Genomic DNA, 26,428 nt, shown 5'->3' on the forward strand with positions numbered 1-26,428 from the left:
GAGCAGGCCTGTGCAAGCCCAGAACCTAGGTGGGACAGTTCAAGCTACCCTTTTTCCATGGCCAATCTGGGATCGTATTGAGAATGTATTTTTTCTAGGTGACTGATTTCCAATTTGTGGAATTGATCTAACTTGCTGAGAGTGGAGGAGACTCAGAGAGTTAAAGTACAGAAGGACCAATCCAGTATGTCCACAAAAGCTTGCTGTCACCCCAGGGCTTTTAAAAGCTCAGCAGCTAGAGAAGCAATGTAGTATTTGGTTACTCTCATGCTTAGGTCTAGTCATTCATTATAAGCTGACCATGACACAAAAAGAGTCATCTGTGTCACAATAGAAGCTAGTTGTAACTAGATTCACACCACACTATCACATCACTACTGTGTTTGAGGTTCTCAGTTACTATCTAAGAACCTGGAAGAGGCCTGGGTCTTGCTACACAAACTCATGATTTATGTCTTCATGACACTGTGTGCTTTGTTCTGTTGATGATACCATTGGCATACAATACCTTGGATACTTTGTGCTGACATCTGTCACATGAGACAATAGTTCATGTCATCCTAACCTGAATAAACTGTCCTTAGAGTACAGTGTAGTGGGAGGGGCCTTCTTTTCCTGTGAGATAGCAAAACATTTCCAGTCTTCAGTCAAGTCTGTCAGCCATTGTCCAGTGCCTGCCTTGAGATGTCCACCTTTTCAGCTGAGAGTCTTCATCCAGGCTGCTCTGTAATTCTGTAGAAGATTAATAGGGTTCCAGCCCTAGGATTTAATTCAGTGTGACTGTACTTGCCGAACATGCTCAAAGCCCTGTGATCCACCCTAGCCCTCTGTGCTTTAGAGAAAGAAAATAAAGAACCACATTGCACTTGAAGTTTCTCCTCCAACAGAAGGAGATCCTGCACAGGGCCTTTAAGTAACTCTAAGCCCCAGCTTCCGCCCACAGCTCCCTCCATCAATTCCATGATTGGTGTGTTTTCACTACTACTCACTTTCTTCTGTGTGCAAAGAATGTGCACCATGTCAGTAAAGTGTGTGTATGTATGTGTGTGTTTGTGTGTGTGTGTGTGTGTTTGATACCTAGTGAAAACTGTCGAGATACATGCAGACTCATGCTACTACTGTCCCATGGCACCTTGCAGGGAACCCTGAAATGGTGGCTACTTTAATACTGTCTAACCCGGGTGTGCATGGTTTCTGTAAGGTCACCACTACAGAGAGCAGGAAAAGCTTCAGTAGTCACATGGATGTGATCAATCAGTGTTAGTCATGCCCTTCCAGCATGGTAGACTGCAGGTTGTCTGTCCCCATCACTTTGCTCTCTTGTGCCCAAACAATGCCAAGGTCAGGGCCATTGAGCCATGAGGCAGAGGCTCACCACCCTCAGTGCTGCCTACGACCATTAAGACTGTCTCTTTCGGGTGTGTGCTTGCTGGACACTCATGGATCCTGAGATCTCCGCAGCTGAGGTGAAACAGTACCGGAGCCATTGCAATGTGGGCACACATTTGGTTGTGGAGCTGGGCCACTCTTTGACTTTTGGTGAGTGGAGAGACAACTGTTGGCTGAGCCTTTGGTGAACCGGATGGCCCCTGGCCAAGTCAGCAGTCAGCAGTATCAAAGCTGAGCAACCAGTGTTTTATGTTCCATTTTGTCATCGCTGGTCAGTGTTCTGATGCCACAGCACATGGCTGGTCTCAGTCTCCCCATGTGGCCACAATCCCTAATTGACATTGCCTCCACTTCCCAAGTGCCACTGGGATTTCTGTAGAACCCCTAAGGCAGCAGCAAGCAGGAGCTCCTGGCTATTCCCTCCCTGCTCTCTGGATCTGCAAGTCGTTCTGTGTACATATGGCTATGTCCTCATATACTCTTGGTGCCATGATACCTTAATAAACACTTGAATCACGCCCTTTCTTACAGAGACCCCATAATGGCCAGTTTTCAACTGCTACCTGACGCCATCTATAATCGCCTGGGAAATGAGGGACAGTCTGGATCAGACTGGCCTTTGAGCATGACTATTCGTGACAGTCTTAGTTGCTGTGGGAGATGCCAGACAGCCTCTTTTCTGATCCTAGAGTCCCTATACCCAGCTACTTGTCCCCTCTACAGCCAGACCCTACTTCTGCTCCTAGGCACTGTCTTGGACTTCCTTCCCTCAGGTGGCTTCTCTCCTTTGGTTGCTACAGAAACCTGTTATGAGGAAAGGAACAGGGAGTTAAGAGTTCAAAGCCATCTTCCCATTGATGTTCTTTCTCAGAGGTCAGTGGGACACTTAAAGAGTTTTGTGTATACATTTTATTAAGCAAGGGACAATCATGCATCAGACACAGGAAACTAACAGGACATCTACCGGACCTCCTTCAACACCTGGGCATCTCTTCTGGCCTGTGCTTCTGTGTGCTGAAACCTGGGGATCACCTTCCTGTGGTGTTTCCCAGGATGACTATGCACATTACTACACTGGCGTAAATCCTCAAAACTCACAAGCAGCAACAGGACTGCCACAGGAACGGTTCTACATCAACAGATACCACAGACCAGCAAGCAGAAGCATGGGAGGGTGGTGCTGTGGTTCACACACTTCTCTTTCATCACTAGGGCAGGTGACCCGCTGGAGAAAACAAGGAGGCAGCAGGATGGAAGAGGAAAACTAAAACCCAGTCCTTGCATGAAACACCCAAGCACATTTAGACTAGAAGAGAGAAGTTTGCCAAGAATGAGGGCCACTTTGGACATCCATCATCAATAGCCCTGGCTGTCTAGGCCAGCATCAGATCCAGCAGTCTCCAGGCAGGTGTCAGCCAGGCCCTTAAGGGCACTAAGAGCATTAACCATGAAAAATAGAACAAGATCTCTGCCTCTTGCCTGCCTGACAGCCAAGCATGTGTATTCCCTGGCTATGCTCACGCTGGGACCCCTGCTAGATATTAAGATATAGAGACCTGATAGTTGATTAGGACCCTGTTCAAAAAGGAAGACACCAGATATTTCCCTCTGGCATCCATATGTGCATGCATGGTTGTACAAGCTGGTAGAATCTCTCTCTCTCTCTCTCTCTCTCTCTCTCTCTCTCTCTCTCTCTCTCTCTCTCTCAAAGTTTTGAAGCACAGCAGAAGAATCTCTGGGACTCTAAGCCTGAGCAACCTCATCTGTGAACCACAGCTTCTGTGTGAGAGCTCCTTTGTGTGAGAGGCGTAGGGTGACTGAGGAAGGTTGCTGGTGTCCATCCCTGGCCTGCATGTGCATGCATACAGACACATGGACACATGCACACCCTGAGTTCCCCTCATCCAATCCTGAAATCTGAAAGCACTGAATTTCAAATCCAGGCGTTCTCCTAACCTACACCTTCCCTCAGGAATAGGAGATGAGGCCTTGCAAGAATCCTCAACCAGTGAGTCTGGCCCAGACCTTCTGAGATCCATTCTGACCCAGGAGGAAACAGCAGGTGTTATCAGGACAACACAGAAACTCAAAACTCCAGCCTGATGCAGGGACCCTCTGCTGGGTTAGGAGAAGACTCAGCATCATGGTTCCTGAATGAAAACATCACGTATGAACACACGGGGTCGCTGTGCCTATGCCTTCAAGGCATCTTCAGCAGCAGCTTAAATGGAGTAGGGATGACTATGGATTTCTGCCTGCAGGGTGATGTGAGAATCCTTTTGCTAAGGCTTGATCGCTAGATGTTGCCACAGAAACCCTTGAACTCTTCTTGGAGTACAGTCCAGGCAGAGGCTGAACACAAAACATTCTGATTATGAACTGAGTTTAACAGATAATCTGGAACCTGAAGGCCACAGGCCCAAAGGTCTGCACTGCAGGGGTGAGGTGTCACTGCAGGGATGACCACACACTGCAGGGGTAAGGTGAGACTGCAGGGATAACCACACAGTGCAGGGGTGAGGCGTCACTCAGGGGATGACCACACACTGCAGGGATGAGGTGTCACTGCAGGAATGACCACACACTGCAGGCTTGAGGTATCACCGCAAGGATGACCACACACTGCAGGGGTGAGGAGTCACCGCAGGGATGACCACACACTGCAGGGGTAAGGTGTCACCTCAGGGATTACCACACACTGCAGGGGTGAGGTGTCACTGCAGTGATGACCACACACTTCAGGGGTGAGGTGTCCCTGCAGGGATGACCACACACTGCAGGGGTGAGGTGTCACTGCAGTGATGACCACACACTGCAGGGGTGAGGTGTCACTGCAGGGATGACCACACACTGCAGGGGTGAGGTGTCACTGCAGGAATGACCACACACTGCAGGGGTGAGGTGTCACTGCAGTGATGACCACACACTTCAGGGGTGAGGTGTCCCTGCAGGGATGACCACACACTGCAGGGGTGAGGTGTCACTGCAGGGATGACCACACACTGCAGGGGTGAGGTGTCACTGCAGGAATGACCACACACTGCAGGGGTGAGGTGTCACTGCAGGGATGACCACACTCTGCAGGGGTGGGGCATCACTGAGGGGATGACCACACACTGCATGGGTGAGGTGTCACCTCAGGGATGACCACACACTGCAGGGGTGAGGTGTCCCTGCAGTGATGACCACACACTTCAGGGGTGAGGTGTCCCTGCAGGGATGACCACACACTGCAGGGGTGAGGTGTCACTGCAGTGATGACCACACACTGCAGGGGTGAGGTGTCACTGCAGGGATGACCTCACACTGCAGGGGTGAGGGGTCACTGCAGGGATGACCACACACTGCAGGGGTGAAGTGTGACTGCAGGGATGACAACACAGTGCAGGGGTGAGGTGTCACTGCCGGGATGATCACACACTGCAGGGATGAGGTGTCACCGCAGGGATAACCACACACTGCAGGGGTGAAGAGTCACTGCCGGGATGATCACACACTGCAGGGATGAGTTGTCACCGCAGGGATAACCACACACTGCAGGGGTGAGGAGTCACTGCGGGGATGACCACACACTGCAGGGGTGGGGCATCACTGCGGGGATGACCACACACTGCAGGGGTGGGGCGTCACCACAGGGATGACCACACACTGCAGGGGTGAGGCATCACTGCGGGGATGACCACACACTGCAGGGGTGAGTTGTCACCACAGGGATGACCACACACTGCAGGGGTGAGTTGTCACTGCAGTGATGACCACACACTGCAGGGGTGAAGTGTGACTGCAGGGTTGACCACACACTGCAGGGGTGAGGTGTCACCGCAGGGATGACCACACACTGCAGGGGTGAGGTGTCACTGCAGGGATGACAACACACTGCAGGGGTGAGTTGTCACTGCGGGGATGACCACACACTGCAGGGGTGAGGCGTCACTGCAGGAATGACACCACCCTGCAGGGGTGAGGCGTCACTGCAGGAATGACCACACACTGCAGGGCTGAGGCGTCACTGCAGGGATGACCACATACTGCAGGGGTGGGGCATCACTGCGGGAATGACCACACACTGCAGGGGTGAGGTGTCACCGCAGGGATGACCACACACTGCAGGGGTGAGGTGTCACTGCAGTGATGACCACACACTGCAGTGGTGAGGTGTCCCTGCAGGGATGACCAGGAAGCTGACTCAGCTCCTCAGGGCTCTCCCTGTCCTGAATGTGCTTCCCTTCTAGGTGAGCACTGCAGCTCTCAGGGTGCTGGAGGCCTGTGTGGGCAGCAGTAGAAACTGCTAGCCTTGTTATTCACAGCTGAAACTATCACACAGGACATTCCAGAAGTGAACACCACCAAAGTGGGGCCTTTCACAGCATTCTGTGTAGGATGGCACAAAGCCCCATGACAATTTCACCTGTGATCCATACCAAATGTCTGCTGTCAGTGCCTGTCTCTTAGGAGCCACCTGGATGATCCAGGGGATGGTCCTGAAGAAAAGGCTTGGCAAAATTGAGGTCTCCAAAGCCAGAGGAGAAGTGAGGAGGTGCAGGGGCCGTAGACCATGGAGACTGATATATGCTGATGTTAGACTACCCAGACTCATCCCTGTGTCCAAGTCTGGATGTCACAGAGGCACCTGGCAAAGGTCCCAACAGGGTCCTTCAGGATTCAGCTGTCTCCCTACTTGCCCTCCACCTAACCCACTTCCTGTGGTTCTGGGAGTCAAGGACTTCATCACCTTTTTCGTTTTCTTGTCATATTGCAGGTACTGTGACTCGACCACTCTTCCTCGTGCAGGAGACACAACATTTGTCACAGAACAGGACTGCTGCACCAGGAAGACCCAGAGCATAACCAGGACGCTACAATGAAAACATGACTGGCCCTTCATGCTGAATGACAGGAAAAGCACCCAGCCTTCTCTTTGTTGCAGACTGGATTCCTCAGCATTCCTGTTATGAACAGGGCACTAGTACCCTTCACAGGATACTTAGTGTTTATAAGACATTTATAGAATTCATCTTGTATATAGGCCATTGGGCTAGGAGCCAGCATCAAGGCATCAAGTAGGAGGAAATACAGAAACATTCTAGGAAGGGACAGCCAGGGGCCAGTGGGATGGCTCAGTGATTGAGGACCAGAGTTCAGATCCCAGCACATGGATGTTCACAGTCATCTGCAGAATCAGATCTAGGGGGTCCCATGACCTCCCCAGCTCCCAAGCAGCTACACGTGTGCGTCTCAGACACTTCTCACTCACCGTGAAACAACCTAAGCCACAAAACATCCCACACCTTCTTGGATGGGCCCATCCCTGGGGGAGTCTTGTGTGTTCTGGGCTTCAACTCTAGGAAAACTTGGCCTTGTTTTGTAGGATGTCTTATTCCTTATTTCAGCAGAGAGAAAAAAAATCCAGTCCTGGAACCCTAGAGGACACTGCCATGATGTCACTGCTGTGCTGGCATAGGCTTAGAGATATCTCCATGATCCATCCGAGTCACCTAGAGCTCAGGGAATGATGGAAAAGTCCATGTGAGTTCGCCCAGAGCTTGCAACCATGAGAAGGCTTGGAAAACACAGGGCACATGTGGTGTTTGATCCTGGGTCAGTTCAACCCTGTTGAGCCTGCAGCTAAGACAAACAGTTACACTGGCCTGAGTGCACAGGCCAGATCTCAGAACCTGTTTGCCAACCACGGAACACTCTGGATTCCTCCTCTCAGCTGGACCTTGATCTGCTACACCTCATCCACCCAAGCTTCTCAAGAAATGAAGCTACCAGGTTAATACAACCACAAACTGAAGGCAGCAAGAGCCTTCAGCCGCCCTGTGGCAGTAAGGTCAGTCCATAGGTCTCCTGTCCCTGCACCGTCAGTACCTGTGAGAGCCATGGCCACCTATTCCCTTCTGAGGTGAGAACAATTATACCCACAACCTTGCTTTCAACAAATCCTGCCTTGGCCACTGGTGGGACCCTCATGAGACTCAATCTGATGCAGGCCTCCTCAGACACTTTGGCTTCCTTTCTGGCTGCTGGAGCTTGGCCCTCCGGCCTGGACTAATGTAGGATCAGCAAGATCCAACTCTGTCAGGTCTCAGCCATCCCACATTGGGGGCCCTGCTTCACTCCTAGGGTCATTCTTTTCCCACAACTCTCCACTCTCTCCCTCACCCCCAATTCCCCTCGCCTCCTAGGCCCAGCCCTTCAGTCTCTGATGGAGACTGTCCTGGAAGGACAGGAGCCCCTCCCCTGAGATACTCTCCTACCCCATGCTGCTGGGCTCTGACAACTCTGCCCTTGGGCTGACTCATCTCTACAGACACAGCCTGCTGCTCCCCTGCCCCTGCAACCCACTTCCTAGCTCTGCTTCACACAAACACTGTAAGATCTCTACACTTGATTCCTGTTCTGTTTTGCTCCCTCTCTGTCCTCCAGAAGCTCTGCTGCTCTCACCACAGTAGGACCCACCAAGACACTGCTCCTGACCCCAGCAGCCACCAGTAGTCCAGGTCATGGGGCTACTAACAGCTTTGGCCCAGGACACAGGGCTCCTTCCTTCTTCAGTATGAGTCCAGGCTGAGACCATCTGGCCTGCTGCTGGGTCCTTGAAACCCTCAGTCTCACAGCCTCTGGGCACTCTGAGCCCTATTCCTTATTGCTAACAGGTACCTGCCGAGTCAAGCAACATGGGCCTTACTGGCTTCCTGGTGTGCCATGATGCTTTCCCTGCCTGGTTGGGGCTGTCCGCATGCTAGGATTATGTCTGGAACTAGACCTGCAGGTAACACCTGATGGGTTGACCAGGCTGTCCTCCTACTCCTGTTCTCAGGAGATTCTCCTGACTAAGCCTCCCAAGTGCTGGGATGACAAGTATGTGCCACCATGCCAGCTAGGGGTCTTCAGGTGTGATGAAAGACTGGGATCTGTGGTTCTGGTTACTTCCAACAGTGGGGACACCAGTGTTCTGAGCATTCTGTCATCTAGGACTTATATTCCATGTACTTCACACGAACACTGGGAGACTTCTGCACTGGTTACCTGTTCTCTTTGAAACCTGTCTTAAGGTATCTGACAGTGGGAGTCTCCATGAAGTTTTTGTCACCCTGAGGATGTGGCTATATTAATAAGCTCAGGCAGCATGCAAACACAGCAGAGGTTACAAACAAGACTACCAGGCTGGGGCCACTAAGTGATAGAGTGCTCCTTTGGCATGGTGAGGGCCCAAGTTCTCTTGCAACCAACATCTGCTGGGGATGTACCTCAGTGATTAGGCACTTGCCTAGCGTATGTGAGGTCCTGGGCTCCATCCCTAGGACTAAACCCTCATCCCCTACCCTGAACGCACCAGGTCCAGGCATCACTGTCAATCCTGAGGTCTTGAGTTTGATCCTCAGGCCCTCTCTAATACAAAAAGAGAAAAAACTCCCTTGATTTGTGTTTGACCCCTACATATGTCATGCCCATCCCACTTCGAGTGTACAATTAAAGAAAGCACGAGTAAGTGGTTGAGAGGCACTCACTGCCCTTGCAGGAGACCCCAGTTTACTTCTCAGCACAAACTGCATGTGACTCAGCAGGTCTCAGGGTAGAACTGGATATGTGACCCTGTGCTAAAGCACTGTCCTGAGTGGGGACTGCAGCTTCTGAAGAGGAATGCAAGCCTGTCCTCCAGACCTCCACCTTCAAGTCCTGTCTTGATGCCCTGGCAAAAGAAACTCCTTCTCTCCAGAGGAGCACTGCACTCAAATGACACCTAAGTGATGAAAACTATCTGTCCCCAAAGGCATGCCACTGAGCAGAGATAGCTTCTGTCATGCACCTCTGCCCATCCCCAGTTCCTCATGTCAATAACTCAACCTTTCATGAAGTAGATGGCAATGCATGAGGTAGGATGATCAGTAGTTTACTTGCCAGTCTGGGCTCTATGAGATGCTCTCCCTGGAATCAGAGCCAGCAAGAAATTCAGCATGAAAGCTCTTTGTAAAGAAGCTCAATGACCCAGAGTAGAGCCTGGGACCCCGCACGGTAGGATAAAGTGACTCCCATGGATTTTCCTCTACCTTCAACACTCATGCTTTGGCATGCACACCCCTACAAGGAGATCAATACACATGGGATAAAAAATTAAACAGAAACATTACTGAAGACAATGCAGACAATGTATTAAAGGATCCCGGGAACACTCACTTAGCACTTTCCTTTCCTTTGTCTTGGGAACAGCAGAGACTGGAGACTTCCTGAAAGAGAGAGAGGAGAGATGCACTGTTCATTCAGCTGGAGAGCTGTGCAAAGACCAGAGCCACCCGCCTTTTTCTGACAGTGGGAGCTGGGCCCAAGTGTAGGCTGTTCCTACTAGAGGAACCACAGGAAGAGGACCACCTTCCTCAAACCTTCCTGGAAGTCAGAGCACTGGCTATGGACGTCCCTCAATCCTCAGATGACTCTCTTTCAGCGATGGCTCAGAGCCTCTTAGGACAGAGAGGGACCAGAGCTTCCCCCCAAAGCAAGATCCCTGTCTTATCTGACAGTTATGAGGGCTTAGGTATGGGACAGAGGATGTGACAAGGTTACATGTAGCACAGGGCTAGGTTAGTAAGGCAATCAAAAAGGAAAGAGACCTGGAACATTCCTCATCTGTTCTTTTTGCTCTGTTCGTAGAGATGAGGGGCAGTATGGGGTAGAGGACTAGGACACAGCACAGCCTTCTCTGCACATGGTTAGCTTTCTAGGCTGCCTGGTCACTGTGACCAGCAACTTTTCAACTGTGCCATTCTACTACCAAGGCTAACACAACTGGTGACCATGTAGCAATAGGACTGTACTGACTTAGCAACATTTGGAATCACACAATGATCATGTGTCACAGAAGAGTTTTTTTTTTTTAAGAAAAGGATTTTAAAAAACTATTAATTTTGTCCATCTGAGTATGCTGTCCCTGTTTTCAGACACAACAGTAAAGGGTAGTATATGAGTAGAAATGGTTATGAGACACAATGTGTGGTTCCTGGGAATTGAACTCAGATCCCCTGGAAGAGCAGTCAGTGGTCTTAACCACTGAGCCATCCCTCCAGCCCCAGTATATTGTATTTTCAATATTGTTTGTTTTTATTTCTTTTCTCACCTATGTCTGTATGGCGTTTCTGTGAGTACAGGTACTCATGTGCTTGTGTAAAGGTCAGGGACAACCTGAGCACAGGTCCTCACCTTCTACCTCTCGTCCATGGCTGTGTATGCTAGGCTAGCCCTTCCCCCTAATCCTAGAGACTGTCCACTTTAGGCTCCTGTCTCCCTGTGGGAAGGGCTGGATGACAGACTCTACTGCATCCAGGTTCATGTGGCTTCTAGGGACCTAAACTGTTGTTGGGTTTGTTCAGATGAAAATAAACACCATTTCACAGCCCTGGCTGGGCCAGGCAGCGCACGGGTCTTTGCTGCTCTTGCAGAAGACTTGAGTTCAGTCTCCAGCAACAGGGTCAGGTGGCTCACAACCACCTGAGACTCCAGGTCCAGGGACTTCCAAGCTCTTCTGGATAAACCTACATGGCAAAAGCAGGGCTGGGAGCTGGAGGCTTCTGGTGTTGGCTTCTCCCTGCAGTAGGGGGCAAAACGTGGGCATGTGAGGTAACATGGAACCCTGTAATTCTACAAAGTGCAGAAGCTCCTGATGTCCCTCATGGTGCCCCAGAGCCTGCTCACCACACATGGAGGCTTCAGTAACATGGCCTTTTCCTGACCTGTGTGCACTCTGCATCCTCACTCTCTACCCCCTGCTTTTCTGGGTTGGAAGTCTCAGGTGTAGGAGGCGCCTACCATAGGCTTCTTCCCTTAGCATTTCAGCATTTTACCCACTTGACCTTCACCAGGCATCCTTTGCTCTACACAGTTACCTCAGCCTGTGACCCTCATCCTCCAGACTCTAATGAAGCAAACACCCATGTGTGTGCAGCTCTCATAGTTAGCCAGGCTAAAGGGGAAGGCAGCAAATCCTTCATGAACTCTAGACTCCTGAGGCCTAGGAAAATGTCTATACCGGTGCTAAACTCATGCTGACCTGTAAGACTACATTTTTTTTTAAACAGAAGGATGTGTGGTGGTGGTGGCACAGGCCTTTGATCCTAACACTTGGAGGCAGAGGCAGACAGATTTCTGAATTCTAGGCCAGCTTCCTCTACAGAGCTAATTCCAGGTCAGCTACACAAAAAACAACACTGTCTCCAAGAGTAAAACAAAAAGAGAAAGAAAGAAAGAAAGAAAGAAAGAAAGAAAGAAAGAAAGAAAGAAAGAAAGAAAGAAAGGAAGAATGAAAGGAAGGAAGAAAGAAGTGAAAGAAAGAAAGGAAGGAAGGAAGGAAGGAAGGATTCATATTTTGTATACAATGAGATGCCTGCCTGTCTATACCTGAACCACCATGTTAACTATAACTCTTGTCACATCTGTATTAATTCAAATACTGAAGGCCAAATGGTTAAATCTTAATGACTATACAATTGGGGGGTGGTGCTGAAGAGATGGTTGGTTTAGTGGCTAAGAGCAGAAGACCAAGGTTCAGTTCCCAGTGGCCACATGGTGGCTCCTATTAACCTGTAATTGCAATTCTAGGGAATCAGTCTGGACTTCACGGGCACCACACATACCACATGGTGCACAAGCATTTATTAGGTGAAACACTCAGGCACATAAAATAAGTAAATAAAATATATGGTTAACAGACACTGTGATTCAGGAAGTTCTTAGTGACTTTGGTTATCATTTCTCTCTCCCAGAGACCTGTCTTCCTCATGGCTCAGCCTCCCTGGCTTCTAGGACATTCCCTAGCTCTGTGGAGCATGAAGTACTCAACACCATAAGCCAAGCATTGCAAAGCAAACTGCACCTTTACTACTACACCTTCACCATGACTGTGTCTAAAGGGAGAGACTTGGAATCCCACAGAGGCAAGGCCAAACCTGTTGGGCTATGTGAGCCCAGCCACTCAATAGTCAGATCTATTCCTGTCCTTGGCTATGGCATGAGGCTCTTAAGACAAATTAATTTGAAGGATCTCAACAGCTATGCTGTTAGACCTCTCATTGCTCTGCCCGACCTCCAAGCTTCGTTTTACTGGCTCAAATTCACACCCGAACTCCTCTCCTGCCTCAGCCACCATCAGCTCTTCTACTCCTCTCCACCTGTGCTCTGAATAATCCACACTAAGGTGGACGTTAACCTCTCCATGGACCTCCAGACGTATGCTTGTGATTACTCTTCATTGGCTGTTTTGTATAAGTGGGCGGGTTCTTCTAGTCTCATGCAGAACACTGCTCACACATTTTGGATCTTACAACACCCTCTTGATTGAGAATCCTGACTAATGACTGACTGAGCCTTCCATCCCTGAAGCCACCCTCTGTCTACCAGTCCAAGATGCGAATCCCTACTCTAACCCCAGGGTGTCCAGTTTCATCTCAGAAGCTAGACTCTGAACTGCCCAATATCTTTTGGATCTCTGCCTCTAATTCTCTGACAAATCGTTCCTATTTTTTTTTTCCGGAGCTGGGGACCGAACCCAGGGCCTTGTGCTTCCTAGGCAAGCGCTCTACCACTGAGCTAAATCCCCAACCCCCCCCCCCGTCCTCTTTTCTTTAAAAAAAAAAACACATTTTGTTGTTTATTTTTTGAGACAGGGTTTCTCTGTTCGGCCCTGGCATTTCTGATATGCTCTCTGTAGACCAGACTTGTCAGGAAAACAGATATCTCCCTGCCTCGGCCTCTTAAGCACTGGGATTACTGGATTTTGCCCGAAAGTTTAATTAAAAATTATTTAGTGGCAGTGCATGTTGGCACATGCCTTTAATTCAATCCATTGGGAGGTAGAGGCATTGTGAGTTCCAGGACAGCCAGGGCTATATATTAACACCTTGTCTCAAAGAAAACAAGCCAAAAATGAAACAAAAATGTTGCAATATGGTCTTAGGTATGTAACTGAGTCTGTTCTTGAACTCTGAATCCTCCCACTTTCACTCAGGTGCTAATCAGCAGGCTTCTGTCTTGACTTTCACTGCGCACTCAGGGCTGCCATGACTGTTACCTCTCCCAGTGTTAACTCCTGACTCTCTCATCAGCATCATCACAAAACTCCTGTCAAGAATTAAGGAAACCTGAATTCTAAGGAGCTCCAGTATTTCCAAAGCTCACTCTAACACAGATGTATCCTATGCTGAAGTAAAATGGTGACAGCTGGAGGTCTTAATTCCAGGACTTGGGACAGAGGGGTTGGAGGATCTTGAATTCAGGGTTGCTTTTACCTTACAGTGTTGGTTAAAGCAGGTTTGTGCTGCTACAAGATACCCTGTCTAAAACTATACCAAACACACCTAAAATGAGACAGAGGAGTTTGAGTGGGCACAGATGGGAAAGCTGTGCACTTTGTGGCTAAGCCACCTGCTGCCAGCACCAAAGTCCATGCACAACCCCGATTCTGAGCTGCCTCTGGATCCTGCTCAGGAGAATGCACCAAAGTAGCTCAGATCCAGGGCTTTTGGTCTAAGAGGAATTCAGGTAGTCACACTTTGGATGCCAGTTCTCCAGCTCAACTGCCTGTCAGCACAGGATCTGGTCTTAGTCATGACTTGACACCCCTAAATTCCTCCCAGCTAGCTGTGCTCTGAACTCACCCTGTGCCCTGTTCTGATGAATCTGCCATTCTCCACGGGAGTAGCCTCAAGAAGTCCCTCTCATTTGAAGCACCACTCAGAGTGCACTAAACACTACTGGGGAGGGGCGTGGCCAGCAGAGCACCCAACCCTTTTAGCTGTAGAACATTTAGCTCTAGAGTGGGCACTGCTGTGCATTGTGGAACTTAAGCAGTATCCCAGCCTTGGCCTGGGAAGAGCCATTGACACCCACACTTTCTGGGGCGACATTGTCTCCTGAGGATAGAGTCAGGCTAGGAGCAGCAACTGATGTTCACGAGAGACAAACTTTCTTCACCTCCTGCCCATGCTGGCCCTAGGATCTGGGCTTTTTTGGTGACATGAGTGCTGAGCCTCCCAGGTAGATGGGTTTTCAGGGGTCAGGTGGTGATTGTCACCAAAGATATCCATAAGGATAAGTCATACTCTACTAATTCCCATATTAGATTCCTTCTCACAGGTCACAGAGGCCATAGTGGGTCCTAAATGTGGAGTCAGGTTCCTGTGCACTTTTGAGGAGACTGGTCAGATGTTTAGGCTTCGTGATATTTTGTTGGCATTATTTTGGGGGGATTTTATTTTTACTGTTGGGGCCAAACCTGGGGCTGCCATGTGGAGGGAAAAGGCTTTGCCATAGCTGTAGATCATCCCTAATTATAAACTCCTGAATTCTCCCAATCCTGGAACTATCTAGGTCCCTCACATGATGCAACCTTTGGGGCATTCCTCACATAGAATCATGGGGTGGACTGCATCCCAAAGAGAGACAGTGGGAAATGTTCCCCAGTGTCTCCCTGTGGCTGTGACGATGGGAGTGCTGACCAGTGGATGGCAGGCCCCATGTGAAAGCCTTTTGGTTTCCACTTGAGTGGAATCTTCACCATGCCTTTTTTTTTTCTTGAAACACATGTTGCCTTGGAACTTACAGTCTTCCATCACCCTGACTCAGTTTCCCATGACTGGGATCATAGGCTTAAATTACTATGCCCATTTTTCTTTTTTGTATTTATAAATCTGCTAAAAAGCCAAAGGATCCAGAATGTATAATGGTGCAGTCCAAGGCATTTCCAACAGGGGATTCTTGACCTAGGAGTATCCAGACCAGTGTTTATTGTGTGGCTACTTCATTCCCATAACAGCTTATATTTGACAAAGAATTCCAAGTTGTGATATCACTGGGCAGCAGGCGATATCCCACACAGCAGGACTGACTCAGGTTGTAATTAAGGCTGGAGAAACGTACTAGGACCCTGGTAATCCTACCATCCTGGGGCCTTTAGATAGCCTTAATCTGATCTTCCCCCCTGTGCTATGAATCAATTGCTCTTGAAGGTAGATTTGAATTTACAATCACTGTGAGGCAGGAGAATTAGGACCCTACGGTCACTCTGGGCTCCATAGGAAGAGCCTGTTTCAATAGTAAAAGAGGTCACCTGTGAGTTCTTACTGTCTTCCCTGAGGCCTTACTGCTGGAGTTAGACTAGCTGTCTCACCAATTGAAGTAGAGGGCAGAATGCTGGTGACTTCTATAGTGAGGACTAGTGACAGATGGTCTATGGAAATTCTAGAAAGGTCTACAAGTATTTATGTCCTGTGCATGGGAACTGCTGGCTTCCCTGTGTCCTTTGCCTTTATTTTGCAGTCCATGGGGCACCTGGAAATGTCCCCAAACCAGGCTGTACACAGGGCCTGTCCCGTGACTCTCACTTGCACTCGGAGCCTGCCTGATAGTCATAGGTCTGACAGAGCCCTGACACCTGCAGAGACCACTATAAAGGACCCTGCAATCCCCATACTGCCCATCAGTGTCTATAATGTCCCTATACGACACTGAGACGGTCTAAGCTCCTTCCAATCTTTATGCTGCATCAGAATCTGACCATTGCTACTTTTGCTCCTCTCATACCCACACTAGAAGCCCTGTACCCACACTAGTCCCAGCTGGCCTGTTGCCTACTGACATCTCATGGACTCTGCCCCAATATTCCCTCTTTGCCTGGGTCCCTGCAACTGTGTCCAGTTCTGGCTGCTTCCCTGCATCCCCACTTCCATTTTCCAAATGGCCACATTGACACATGGGTTTCTGGGTCTCCCACTCCTCCGATGCTGGGAACAGGTTCATTCTTTGCTGTTTGAATGGTTGTCCTAACACTGGAGGACCTTGCTTCAAGTAGTGGCAGTCAAACCTGGTGCTGATCGTGTCAGATCTGTCCAGGCTGTCTGTGTGACTGTGGCAATGCGCCTCTGTTTTGGCTGAGTGTTATTTACCTCCCTCATGGCCATGTGATAACCAGACCATGAGCATGTTCATTGTTTGGAAAGAAGGGTGTGGAGGACATATGCTCCTCATCCTAGCATTAGTGGAAAAAAGACATAGGTAGATGCTGCATTCTAGACCATCCTGGGCTATAGAAACTCTGCCTCGAAGAATGCAGGTGGAGCAGGGCTGGGGTTCAGTTGGTTGCCTAGCAGCCTACCACATTAAGCAGGCACCGCTCAACCACCTGTACATACACATCTCCTGAGATCTCTCTCCTAAATGGGAGGTGATCGTGTCCACCTAGTACAGCACATGCCCTGGAAGGACAAAAGCTACCTACAGGAGCTGTGGTGATGACTCCCAGGTTAGAGCATCTGCTGCTCTCTCAGAAGAACCACATGGTCCCTAACAATCATCTACAATGGGGAATGCTATTCTCTCTTTTGGATCATGAGGGAAATGCACTCAGGAGTGGCCCAGACATACATTTGAAAAAAAAATCCACTGAGTTACATGATAAAAATAAATATAATCAGCAACAATAAAAAACACAGCATATGAATGATCAAGTGAAACAGCACCTATAAAAACCTATTTCCCAAAATGACGTTGATGGTCATTATCTTTATGGTTTAATACTAATGTTGTATTGTAAGAAAAACTGAGGCACATGGTTCTCGATTAGGATTATTCTATATTCCTTTGTGAAAGTTGTCATTTTTTCTGCAGCTCTACAGGCATGAGTGTGTGTTACTCAATATCTGGTGCACACAGTCAATAAGGAATGTGTGTTGTAGACTGATATAGACTAGGATGAGCAGAACACATGACAGCATGGATACAGTATGTCAGTGATTACATCATAAAGTGTGTGTCCATAAAAAAAGTCACATTATCCACACAAAAGACACTATCGCATTGTGTACCCCTTGGTGGCTTTGAATTCACTGGATCATGCAAAGATCCATATCCAGCTGTCAGTTCTAAGTCTACAGGAGGGGAAAGGACCCTTGAATAAGATGGTCTTAAGAGTCAAGAGTTACAAATCAATTTTTATTCATAAGGAATACAATTTACAAAAACAGGCATAAAATGAACAACTAAAATGGTATAAAAAATGAAAAACAGTAACAAGAATATATAACTATGAAATAACAAAAAGAAAACTTCAATGAAAATCATAACCAAAAACATTTCTTAACAGCATTTTCTTAATGAACATTTAGAAACACAGTTGTAGTGCTGTTTCTCCTCTAGGACGTGAGATGTCAAGGCAGTCCCCTCAGTTGTCTCTCAAATGGTGTTGTCGGTATGAGAGAGGAGAAAGACCTCAATGAGACAGGCTGGCATACGGATACATAAATTTAGGGTTTCTATACATTGAGGAAATTATCTGAGAAGAAGAATATTCCCCCAAAAAGTCTTTGACTGTGAGGATTGTCGTCACAGGGAACTCCTGAGAGAGAAACTCATTCCTCAGGGGGCTGTCTTCCTGGGATCCGTCCTATGCCATGTGTCCTGCAGTTTCTGAGACCTGGGAGGACAAGGCAGCTATTAAGACACTGATTTGGTGGGGACATGCATACCAGCTGTCAAGTTGCTGCCTTCTGTCCCCTCAGCTACATTGGACAGACAGCACTGATCTTTTCACTGAAATCATTGCTGATATCTCTGCAGGCTGGGAACATCACCAGCAACCCTCACAGTACTGTGGGAGAACAAGCTGCTCCTCAGACTCTACCAGTGCAAACCAGAAATGGGGAAATGGGGAGAGACCTAATTGGGGTGCAGGAAGAAATAGAAGGCCACATGATACCCAGATCAAAGCCAATGACCAGGACTCATTTGCCATTTGCACTTGGTTCTTATCCCTACAAGGTGCTTCCAACCATAACATGACCCCTGTATGACCTTTGTCACACGACCAAGAACTCGTTCAAAACTCTTCATAGCATCCAATCTGTGATAGGGAGATGCAGTCATATGATATGTTATTCCTCTGTCACCATTTCTGGACTGCAGTTTCAAAAAGGGCAGAGAAGTATAATTGCCCATAATTGAGTTTCTGAAAAGTGGTTAACATCCCAGAATACTTGTGCATAGACAGAGCAATGAATAACTCTATCACATGAAGTGGGCGACTGATTGGGTGTGGGGAGATTAGAAAGATGATAGGGGAAGCAAAGATGTATCCAATAGGCAAATGGTATCAGACATTGTTAATCTGACTCAGCTGCTTGTTCCTACCACATTTTGCTGGGTCTGGAGGTTGCTGGTCTTCTCCTGTTCGTCTTCATCATTCGGGTTCAACTCAAACAAATATCGCTGTACCTCCTTGCTCTCCTTCTTCAATGAGACGAACTTCTTCTTCATACATGCCTGGTCCATCAGGAGCCGGCTGTGCAGGTTGCTGGAAACACACTCTGCATAGTAAGATCCTGAAGCCTCTTCCTCCCATTCCAACTGCCAAATCCCACAAACTCCACCAGGACCCAGATACCCATAAAGACTTCATAGAATACATCTCCATACATGTAAGGCTGCTGCACAAACAGCAAATGGCCAATCCAGGGAAGAATAAATTGTTTCTGTGACCCAAGCACCAATAACAGTCCATGTCTGTCCAAAAGAACAAGGGATCTACAACTACCCATGAGAACCCAATGCATCGGGACAGCATCAATTAGTAGGCAGTAAACAACCACAAGAGGACAGTAGAACAAAGGGAGGTCATGCTAACCATGTGGTCCACACATTGAGCTTTGTTAAACCTGGTATGACCCCAGAGCCGCAGGTTGGCCTAATAACACTCTGATGCCTGAATCAGTGTAGTTCTATCCAGAGCCTTCTAAAGATGCATAGACACTGTGGTGATAAATGACAGTCTCTTATGGAACTGAATCTGAGTCCAAAAGACCCACGGCACAGTGATATTTAAACAGCAGAAGAGATGGGCCCAGAGCTGCAGACCCTCCGGTCCAGAACAAAGAGAGGCAGACATGGCCATTCCACAAGTGATGGGCCCTTCTGACCAGTATTTACCGATAGAAGTTAATCTCCTTCTTGAGCTCCTGAAATTTCTCACGATGTTCAATGTTCTTTGTGTCTAAGTTGTGCAGTAATGACATGACCTCTTTCTCCTTTATTCAAGTTTTCATAAAATGGATTTGGCCTGAAGTAGGGGCTGGCCCCAGGAAGATAGAACCCAATGAACATCGAGGTTTAGGATTATATGAACTCAGGCTGTGTCCTGTACTACCCCATGCCTGGAAGGACACTTTCTGAATTCTACATATTTGGATCTTCTTCAGCTTCAGAAACTTGGAATTGTGTGCCCAGGACAACAGAAGCTAAGCACCCAGATAAAGGGTTCCCTGGCTCACTTTTTTCAATCAGGAGGGCTGGATCTGCATTCAAACCAGTTATGCTGTCAAGAGCCTAGGCCCCAGAGCTTACCCAAACACACACACACACACACACACACACACACACACACACACACACACATATCCAGAAGCCTCTGATTTCATTTTTCCTGTTTTGACAAGTGGAATGCTACAAGCCGAATAACTAATATTCTAGAGGCAGACAGTACACATAATTCTGGAGATGAGACGAGATATTGCCACAAACTTATAATCTGCCCAAGGCATACAAATGTATAGACAAATGTGACCACACAGGCAAAGTACTGTGCTGTTGAAAGTGGGGCTTCCAAAATAAAGTACTTACACCTCCATGAAACTATTATAAAGGTAAATCCTGAGGTCAAAAAACAGACCCCTAAATTCCAAGGCTGGAGGGACACAGAAACATATAAAAGTTGTGCATATGCATGCAGACCTGTGCACACACAACACACAAACTGGGACATACCCACAAGAAAAGAAAAGTAAACAGACTCAGAGAATGAGAGAGACAAATATGGAAAGAGCACAATGAGAATCAGTAGAAATGTATGCACCATTACTGTCTCAGAGTGTAGGGTACACAGACAAGAAAGAACAGGCCAGAGCCTCAGGCCTTCTAGTTAAGCATTGATATGAACAATGTGGGACCTGTCACCTAAGGGTGCTGCCATGAGATGATAGCATTCAGTCACCTTCCTAGCAAGTACAAACACTCTCCACAAACTCACAGCACCTAGAACCTTGCAAAGCTACCACCTGTCAAGGGCTTTCCAATTGTACACTGGGAACTCATGCTCCAGTGACTTTATCCCTGAAATCTTCACTCAGATCACAAGTTCAGATTTTCAACAGCCAGAATCAGAGAGTCCATTTCCAAACTCACTCCTCAGTAAGGGTCAGGTTCTGAATCTCCTCTCTATGGGAGATGAGGTTTAGGACAAGGTCGTTTGTTTGAAGCAATGCATACCTCTTGCTCATGGATCCACCTGTCACATAAAGGAGGCGATCTGTCAGCTCATTTCTCTCCTTGGTAGTTAGCTCCAGTTCTCTATTCAGCCTCTCCTCTTCCTCGTTGGCCTGCACCTTGTTTAGGACATTTTCAGGGGATGACGTCTGTCTGCAGGCCTCTGTAGGTAGAAGAACACAAGTGAACCTGCATGGGGCGAATGCATAGAGCATACACAGACCACAGTGAGGTCCAAACAGGAGAATGTGCTTGGAAGCCAGTGTCACTGCAAGGAGTTTGTTCTATGTGGAAGAGGCCTCCTAAGTGGATCACAGTTCCCCCACTACTATATAGAGACCAAGAGATGTAAGCAGCCAGGTGTTCCCTATGCCCGCCCACACAGTCTTACAAGTACCAGAGAGATGCCTTCTCCAGGATTATTATCAGGTACGCAGGCTACAACCTGGTTTCAGGACCCTCACCCCTCTGGTTTCAGAAGTCAGATCATCAATTCAGCATCCACAATGACTTGATTGATCAGGGATACTCAGATATCCTACACTGTTACTCTAGTCCAATAACTTTGCATTAAAAAGTCATGTAGGGGGAGGACATGGTCAACAGACTTATTAATTCCCCCTACTGAAATGACAAATGCCCCAGAAGTGCCAATAGGTTACAGGCTCTTTCTCTACCTGCTCCATATAGTTTGGCTACTGTAGAAAAATATCTGCCACACAGAACGTCTAATATATGAAGGTAAGATTGGCTCCGTCAGCCAGAGGTAGTCAGAGGAGTTCTAAGAATATAAGGTCATGGCCAGGAGCACAATTCTCTCCCTCTTACTACTGTCACACAGTCACTGAATTTAAAGAAGCAATGAAAGTGAAGTACATTGATGCCCTGTTTAATTCAGAAAAGTTATACCCTCCATGACTCCTGATGGTGTTATTATATCGATTTAACCTACCAAATGCACTGTAAAAGTAAAGACTAGAAGATCACCCAATAATAGCATAGGCATTGCCATATCCTCCATGTGGTTATGGAGAAACTAATGATGTGAAAACCTTGACTTTCAGGAATTGTGGTAATCATGGAATTCAATATCTGTGGAGATGTTCCAGTGGTTGTGGCCCATTACTAAAACGGCCAGCGGAAGACCCCCACACACACCCCTGACAGGAAGCTCAACATACACTGCCCAGAACTTACTCCACATTCCCCATGTCCTGTATCCATCATTACCTTTAGGTTTCCTTTGCTTCACTCTAGACTCTTCTCTATCAACATCAACTCTCCCAAAGCGCCTACAAAGACGGGCAAACATGTCTGTGGATATATCCTTTGGACACTAAGAGAAAAAGTAGGGAATTGGTTGTCACAACGATACTGGTGACATCACAGGGATTCCAAGGTCTCTCTAGGAGACAATAGAATGTCCACGAAGGGACTGCTGATGTCACGGAGAACAGACTTTGCCTCCTTGCTAATGTTCTCCCTGTACTGAGCAAAAGCTGATGTGCCCTTTTCAGGAGACTTCCCTGTGTCATAGCCACTGAGCACCACATGCTTCCAAAGCCAAATTTGGCTCTAGGCTTGATTGGAAAAACCTAAGTCATTGCTATGTATCTAAATGAGTGCTTCCTCCCCAATCCCTGCACAGAAATGTTTCATCCTACCTCAAATTCTCCACAGTCAGCAATATTACACATTAAAGATTACTGAGAAATCACACCAGTTCCTATAAGTAGCCAAAGAGGTCTCCTGTCTCATCATGTGCAGGTGCATGAAATCACACCCAGAAATAGCCTGTAGGGTAGGTTGCGATGTGGGTGTGTGTTATAGGTACAACCTGAAGCTTTGTGCTTAACATTTGACAGTTGCCACCAAATTCCTTAGGAGAAAGAATTGCATTCATTATGGTCCTGGCAACAATGTGGTGATCTGTTAGCAGAGGAAACTGAAATATTGGATCCACCAGTGAATGCACCCTCAGACTGTTTGTGGGGCTCTCTTCTTTGCACTTAAGTTACCAAAGTAGGATTGCTTACAGGCCTCTCTAAGCTATAACGTGTGATTTTATCTGAAAAATAAAATAGTCAGCAGATGTGGGGGGGGTGCAGCCAAAGGAGTAGGACAAGCCTAGAGACATAACTCAGTGGACAGAGTAAGAAACAAGCATCTTCACTCCTGTTTCATGGATCACCCCACAAAACACAAAAGCATCTATCGTACTAAAAAAAAAAAACCAGTTATTTTATTGAATGCATACACTAATACTGTTTACAGTATTAGTAGCAAAGCTCAGATTTTGGGGGCAGATCCATGACTTGAACTATCTTCCTGACAACATATAAAGCAATAAATAAATAAATAAGAAAAAAAACAGAAAAATAAAAAACACAAAAAGCACAAGCCTCTCATGTGAAGTTACAGAAGAGTGATCCAGTGGTCACTTCTGACCAGGCCATTTTAGCTATGACAGTGCATAGTGACCCTTAATTTGATGGGTCCTATATAAAGCTTTGTGCAATATTGTCATTTTAACCAACCTCATCCAGAACATACATAACGACACAGGATATGATTGCCATGTCCTTGCTGTGTATGAAGTTATTTTTCTGTGTCCTTGATTGTCAGGCATATTACAGCAACAATCTGAGATGGCTGGTAGACTTGGAAGAAAGTGGATATGAAAGATCCCCATTTATATATCAGTACAGAAGGAATAATCCAGAATGTCCACAAACAGTTGCTGTCACACCAGGGCTTTTAAAAGCTCAGCAGCTAGAGAAGCAATGTAGTCTTTGGTTATTGTCAAGCTTAGGTTCTCTAGTCATTCATTATAAACTGACCATGACACAAAAAGAGTTATCCGTATCACAATAAAACCTAGTTGTAACTAGACTTATACCACATTATCACATTATTACTATATTTGAGGTTCTCAGGTATGATCTTAGAAACTGGAAGAGGCTGGTTCTTGCTACATATAGTCATATTCTATGTCTTCACAACACAGTGTGATTCGTCCTGTTAATGCTACCTACAGCCTACAATACCTAGGATATTTTGTGCTGACATCTGTGACATGAGACAATAGTTCATGTCATCCTAACCTGAATAAACTGTCCTTAGAGTACAGTGTGGTATGAGGGGCCTTCTTTTCCGCTGAGATAGCAAAACATTTCCAGTCTTCAGTCAAGTCTGTCAGCCATTGTCCAGTGCCTGTCTTGAGATGTCCACATTGTCAGCTGAGAGTCTTCATCCAGGCTGCTCTGTAATTCTGTAGAAGATTAATAGGTTCCAGCCCTAGGAATTAATTCAGTGTTCTAGTACTTGCCAAAGATGATCAAAACCTAGTTTCCACCCTAGCTCTGTGTGCTATACAGAAAGAAAATAAAGAACCCCATTGCACTTGAAGTTTCTCCTCCAACAAAAGGAGAGCCTGCACAGGGCCTTTAAGTAACTCTAAGCCCCAGCTTCCCCACAACTCCCTCCATCAATTCCATTATTGTTGTGTTTTCATTACTGCTCACTTTCTTCTTTGTGTGCAAAGTATGTGCACCATGTCAGTAAAGTGTGTGTGTGTGTGTGTGTGTGTGTGTGTGTGTGTGTGTGTGTAGTCCCTAGTGAAAACTGTCGAGGTGCAGGCAGACTCATGTTACTACTGTCTCATGGCACCTTGCAGGGAGCACTGAAATCGTGGGCTACTTTAATACAGTCTAAAACGAGGCTGTGCATGGTTTTCAGTGAAATTGTGACGTCATCCCCACTACAGAGAGCAGCAAAAGCTTCATGTATCACATGCTGCTGTTACCAAGGTGAGGCAAAGCCTCATCCCATAGAGAGTCTGGTAGGATTTGATGGCAGGAAATAAACTCAGAACGAAAATCAATCAATTACAAACAAAGAGAATGATACAAAGAGCCAAGCAAAGCAAGAGCTGGCTTTTTTTTTTTTTTTTGAGAAGATCCACAAGACAGACAAACCACAGAGCCTATATCTAAATTACCAAATCAGAAATGAAAGGGGGACGTAACAACGGACACTGAGTGAATTCAACAATCATTAGGGCTTACTTCAGAGGCCTTTACTACAGAAAAGTGAAAAACCTATTTGATACTGGTGATTTTTCTAACAGATAACAAATACCAAGTTAAATACAGATCTGGGAAGGTAATGAATAATTCCCATAAGAAAATAGATACAGTCATTAAAGGCTGCCACTCCAAAAATTAAAAATAATAATAATCAGGGCCACATGGCTTTAATGCATCCTTTCTACCAGACTTTTAATGAAGACCCAATAACAATAGTGCTTCAATTATTCCACTGAATTGAAAGAGAAGGAACATTGCCAAACTCCTTCCCTGAGTTTCTCCTTTTACCTAGAATTCCTGAGTCTGTTGCTTCTTCCATTGTCACCCCATCAATAGAACCATTTAAAATGGGATGTAATCGATGTCTGGAGCCTCATTCTTTCCCTTGACCTCCATGCGGTGTCCAGAAGTCACACCTGTTCTCATGGACATGGCTTCATTTCTTTTTCCTGCAGCAAGAAGAAAGCCAGCAGAGGAGGCAGGAGCTTACAAAGAATCAGTAGGATTCCTAGAAAAGAAGCATCCAGATCACCATTCTCAGAAAACCCCTGGCTTGCTCTCATGTGACTGGGTCCTCAGACTCCAGCAGCCTTAGATGAGACCAAGGAAAGCTGTGCAGAGTCCTGGGTCCCCAGGTTCTTGACCTCCTGAGTGACAGCTGTAGACACGTCCTCCAGGGAATCCTTACAGCTGGTGACATCTGGACAAGGTGGACCAGATGTCAAAATGAGACATGGGAGAGAAATCCTAGACTGTTTGGAAGGAATCAGTCTTTGCTTTTGCTTCTGTCTCTGTGTGCCCTGCTGCTATGATGTTCATGGGGAGCTCTCATGCCAGTGGGTCTCCTCCTAATGTGTTTGTTGTTGCAGATGTCCTGGATGTTCTGGACCCCATCAGAACTCAGCCCGTGCTCAGTCACGTGGAGGTCAACACCTTCCTGTCCATCGGGTCATGAGACCTGAGACAGTTGAGGTAACGGCAGTTGGCCTGGGTGAAGTGCTCACAGACTTGGACTCTCTTGCATGGCTGTGGCTTCAAGCAGATCTGTTTGTGGCTGTCTCCTTTGTAGTAACTTTTGCAGGAGAAAAGCATCCCCCTGTACCAGGAAGAAGGCCGGCTCCTCTTGGTTAAGCCCAGAAAGCTCATGATTCTTCAGGACCTGGAAGCTCTGTTCCTAAAACTTGGTGTGGATATTTGCAGAGGTTTCTCTGGGATATTGCATAATGACTCTGTCCCAGAAGTTTGAGCTTGCAGAGGCTTGGGCAATCTGTAGCATGGTCCCTGGATGCACTTGAGATTGAAGCCACAGGCTTCAGTAGTAGCCGCCACCTACAGCGTGATCCCTGCCTGATCTCCAGTCTCCAATAGGAATAAGCAGTCTTGCCCAGCAGCTCATAGAGCTCTGCCTCTGGAGCCTGATCCTACTCTGCAGTTCCTTTAAGGTCATGCAGCCCCTGTGGGTCCACAGGATCTTGGTGATGAAACAGTCTGCCCCAGGATCCCCCATGGTGCACTATGGCTGCAGCTGCTCAGGCTTGTGAGCTGGACTCTGCTTCGTGGAGAAAGGAAACTGGAAAAGGGGATAACACATGAAATGGAAATGAAGAAAATAACCAGTAAAAATTAAAAGAATTAAAGTCATCATCTCAGGA

The 26,428-nt window shown here is 47.2% G+C and overlaps 1 protein-coding gene and 1 pseudogene across 3 annotated transcripts in view; both read right to left on the reverse strand.

The window, feature by feature from the left end:
• Window positions 1–17,347: 17,347 nt before the first annotated feature.
• The window catches only part of LOC147999310 (uncharacterized), a 166,513-nt gene continuing 157,432 nt past the window's right edge, over window positions 17,348–26,428 (reverse strand). Inside the window, exons 1-5 of one of the 3 annotated variants that reach the window (XR_015643937.1) lie at window positions 21,919–22,018; window positions 20,692–20,851; window positions 19,357–19,498; window positions 18,562–18,724; window positions 17,356–17,848 (exon numbers count right to left, since the gene is read on the reverse strand). Coding sequence is in view for 2 of the 3 variants with exons in the window: in XM_087596586.1 (XP_087452712.1) it covers window positions 17,819–17,848; window positions 18,562–18,724; window positions 20,692–20,851; window positions 21,919–22,024 (459 nt within the window). In the remaining variant the exon portion in view is untranslated. Of the gene's footprint in view, window positions 17,849–18,561; window positions 18,725–19,356; window positions 19,499–20,691; window positions 20,852–21,918; window positions 22,025–26,428 lie in introns of those variants that run through there. The other 2 variants (XM_087596587.1, XM_087596586.1) reach the window with 2 other exon arrangements.
• On the reverse strand, window positions 24,997–26,283 carry LOC147999311 (zinc finger CCCH-type antiviral protein 1 pseudogene; annotated as a pseudogene).

This window comes from Rattus norvegicus, chromosome 19 (genome assembly GCF_021556685.1).
Source record: "Rattus norvegicus strain SHRSP/BbbUtx chromosome 19, alternate assembly SHRSP_T2T, whole genome shotgun sequence".
In the NCBI taxonomy this organism is placed as follows: Eukaryota; Metazoa; Chordata; class Mammalia; order Rodentia; family Muridae; genus Rattus; species Rattus norvegicus.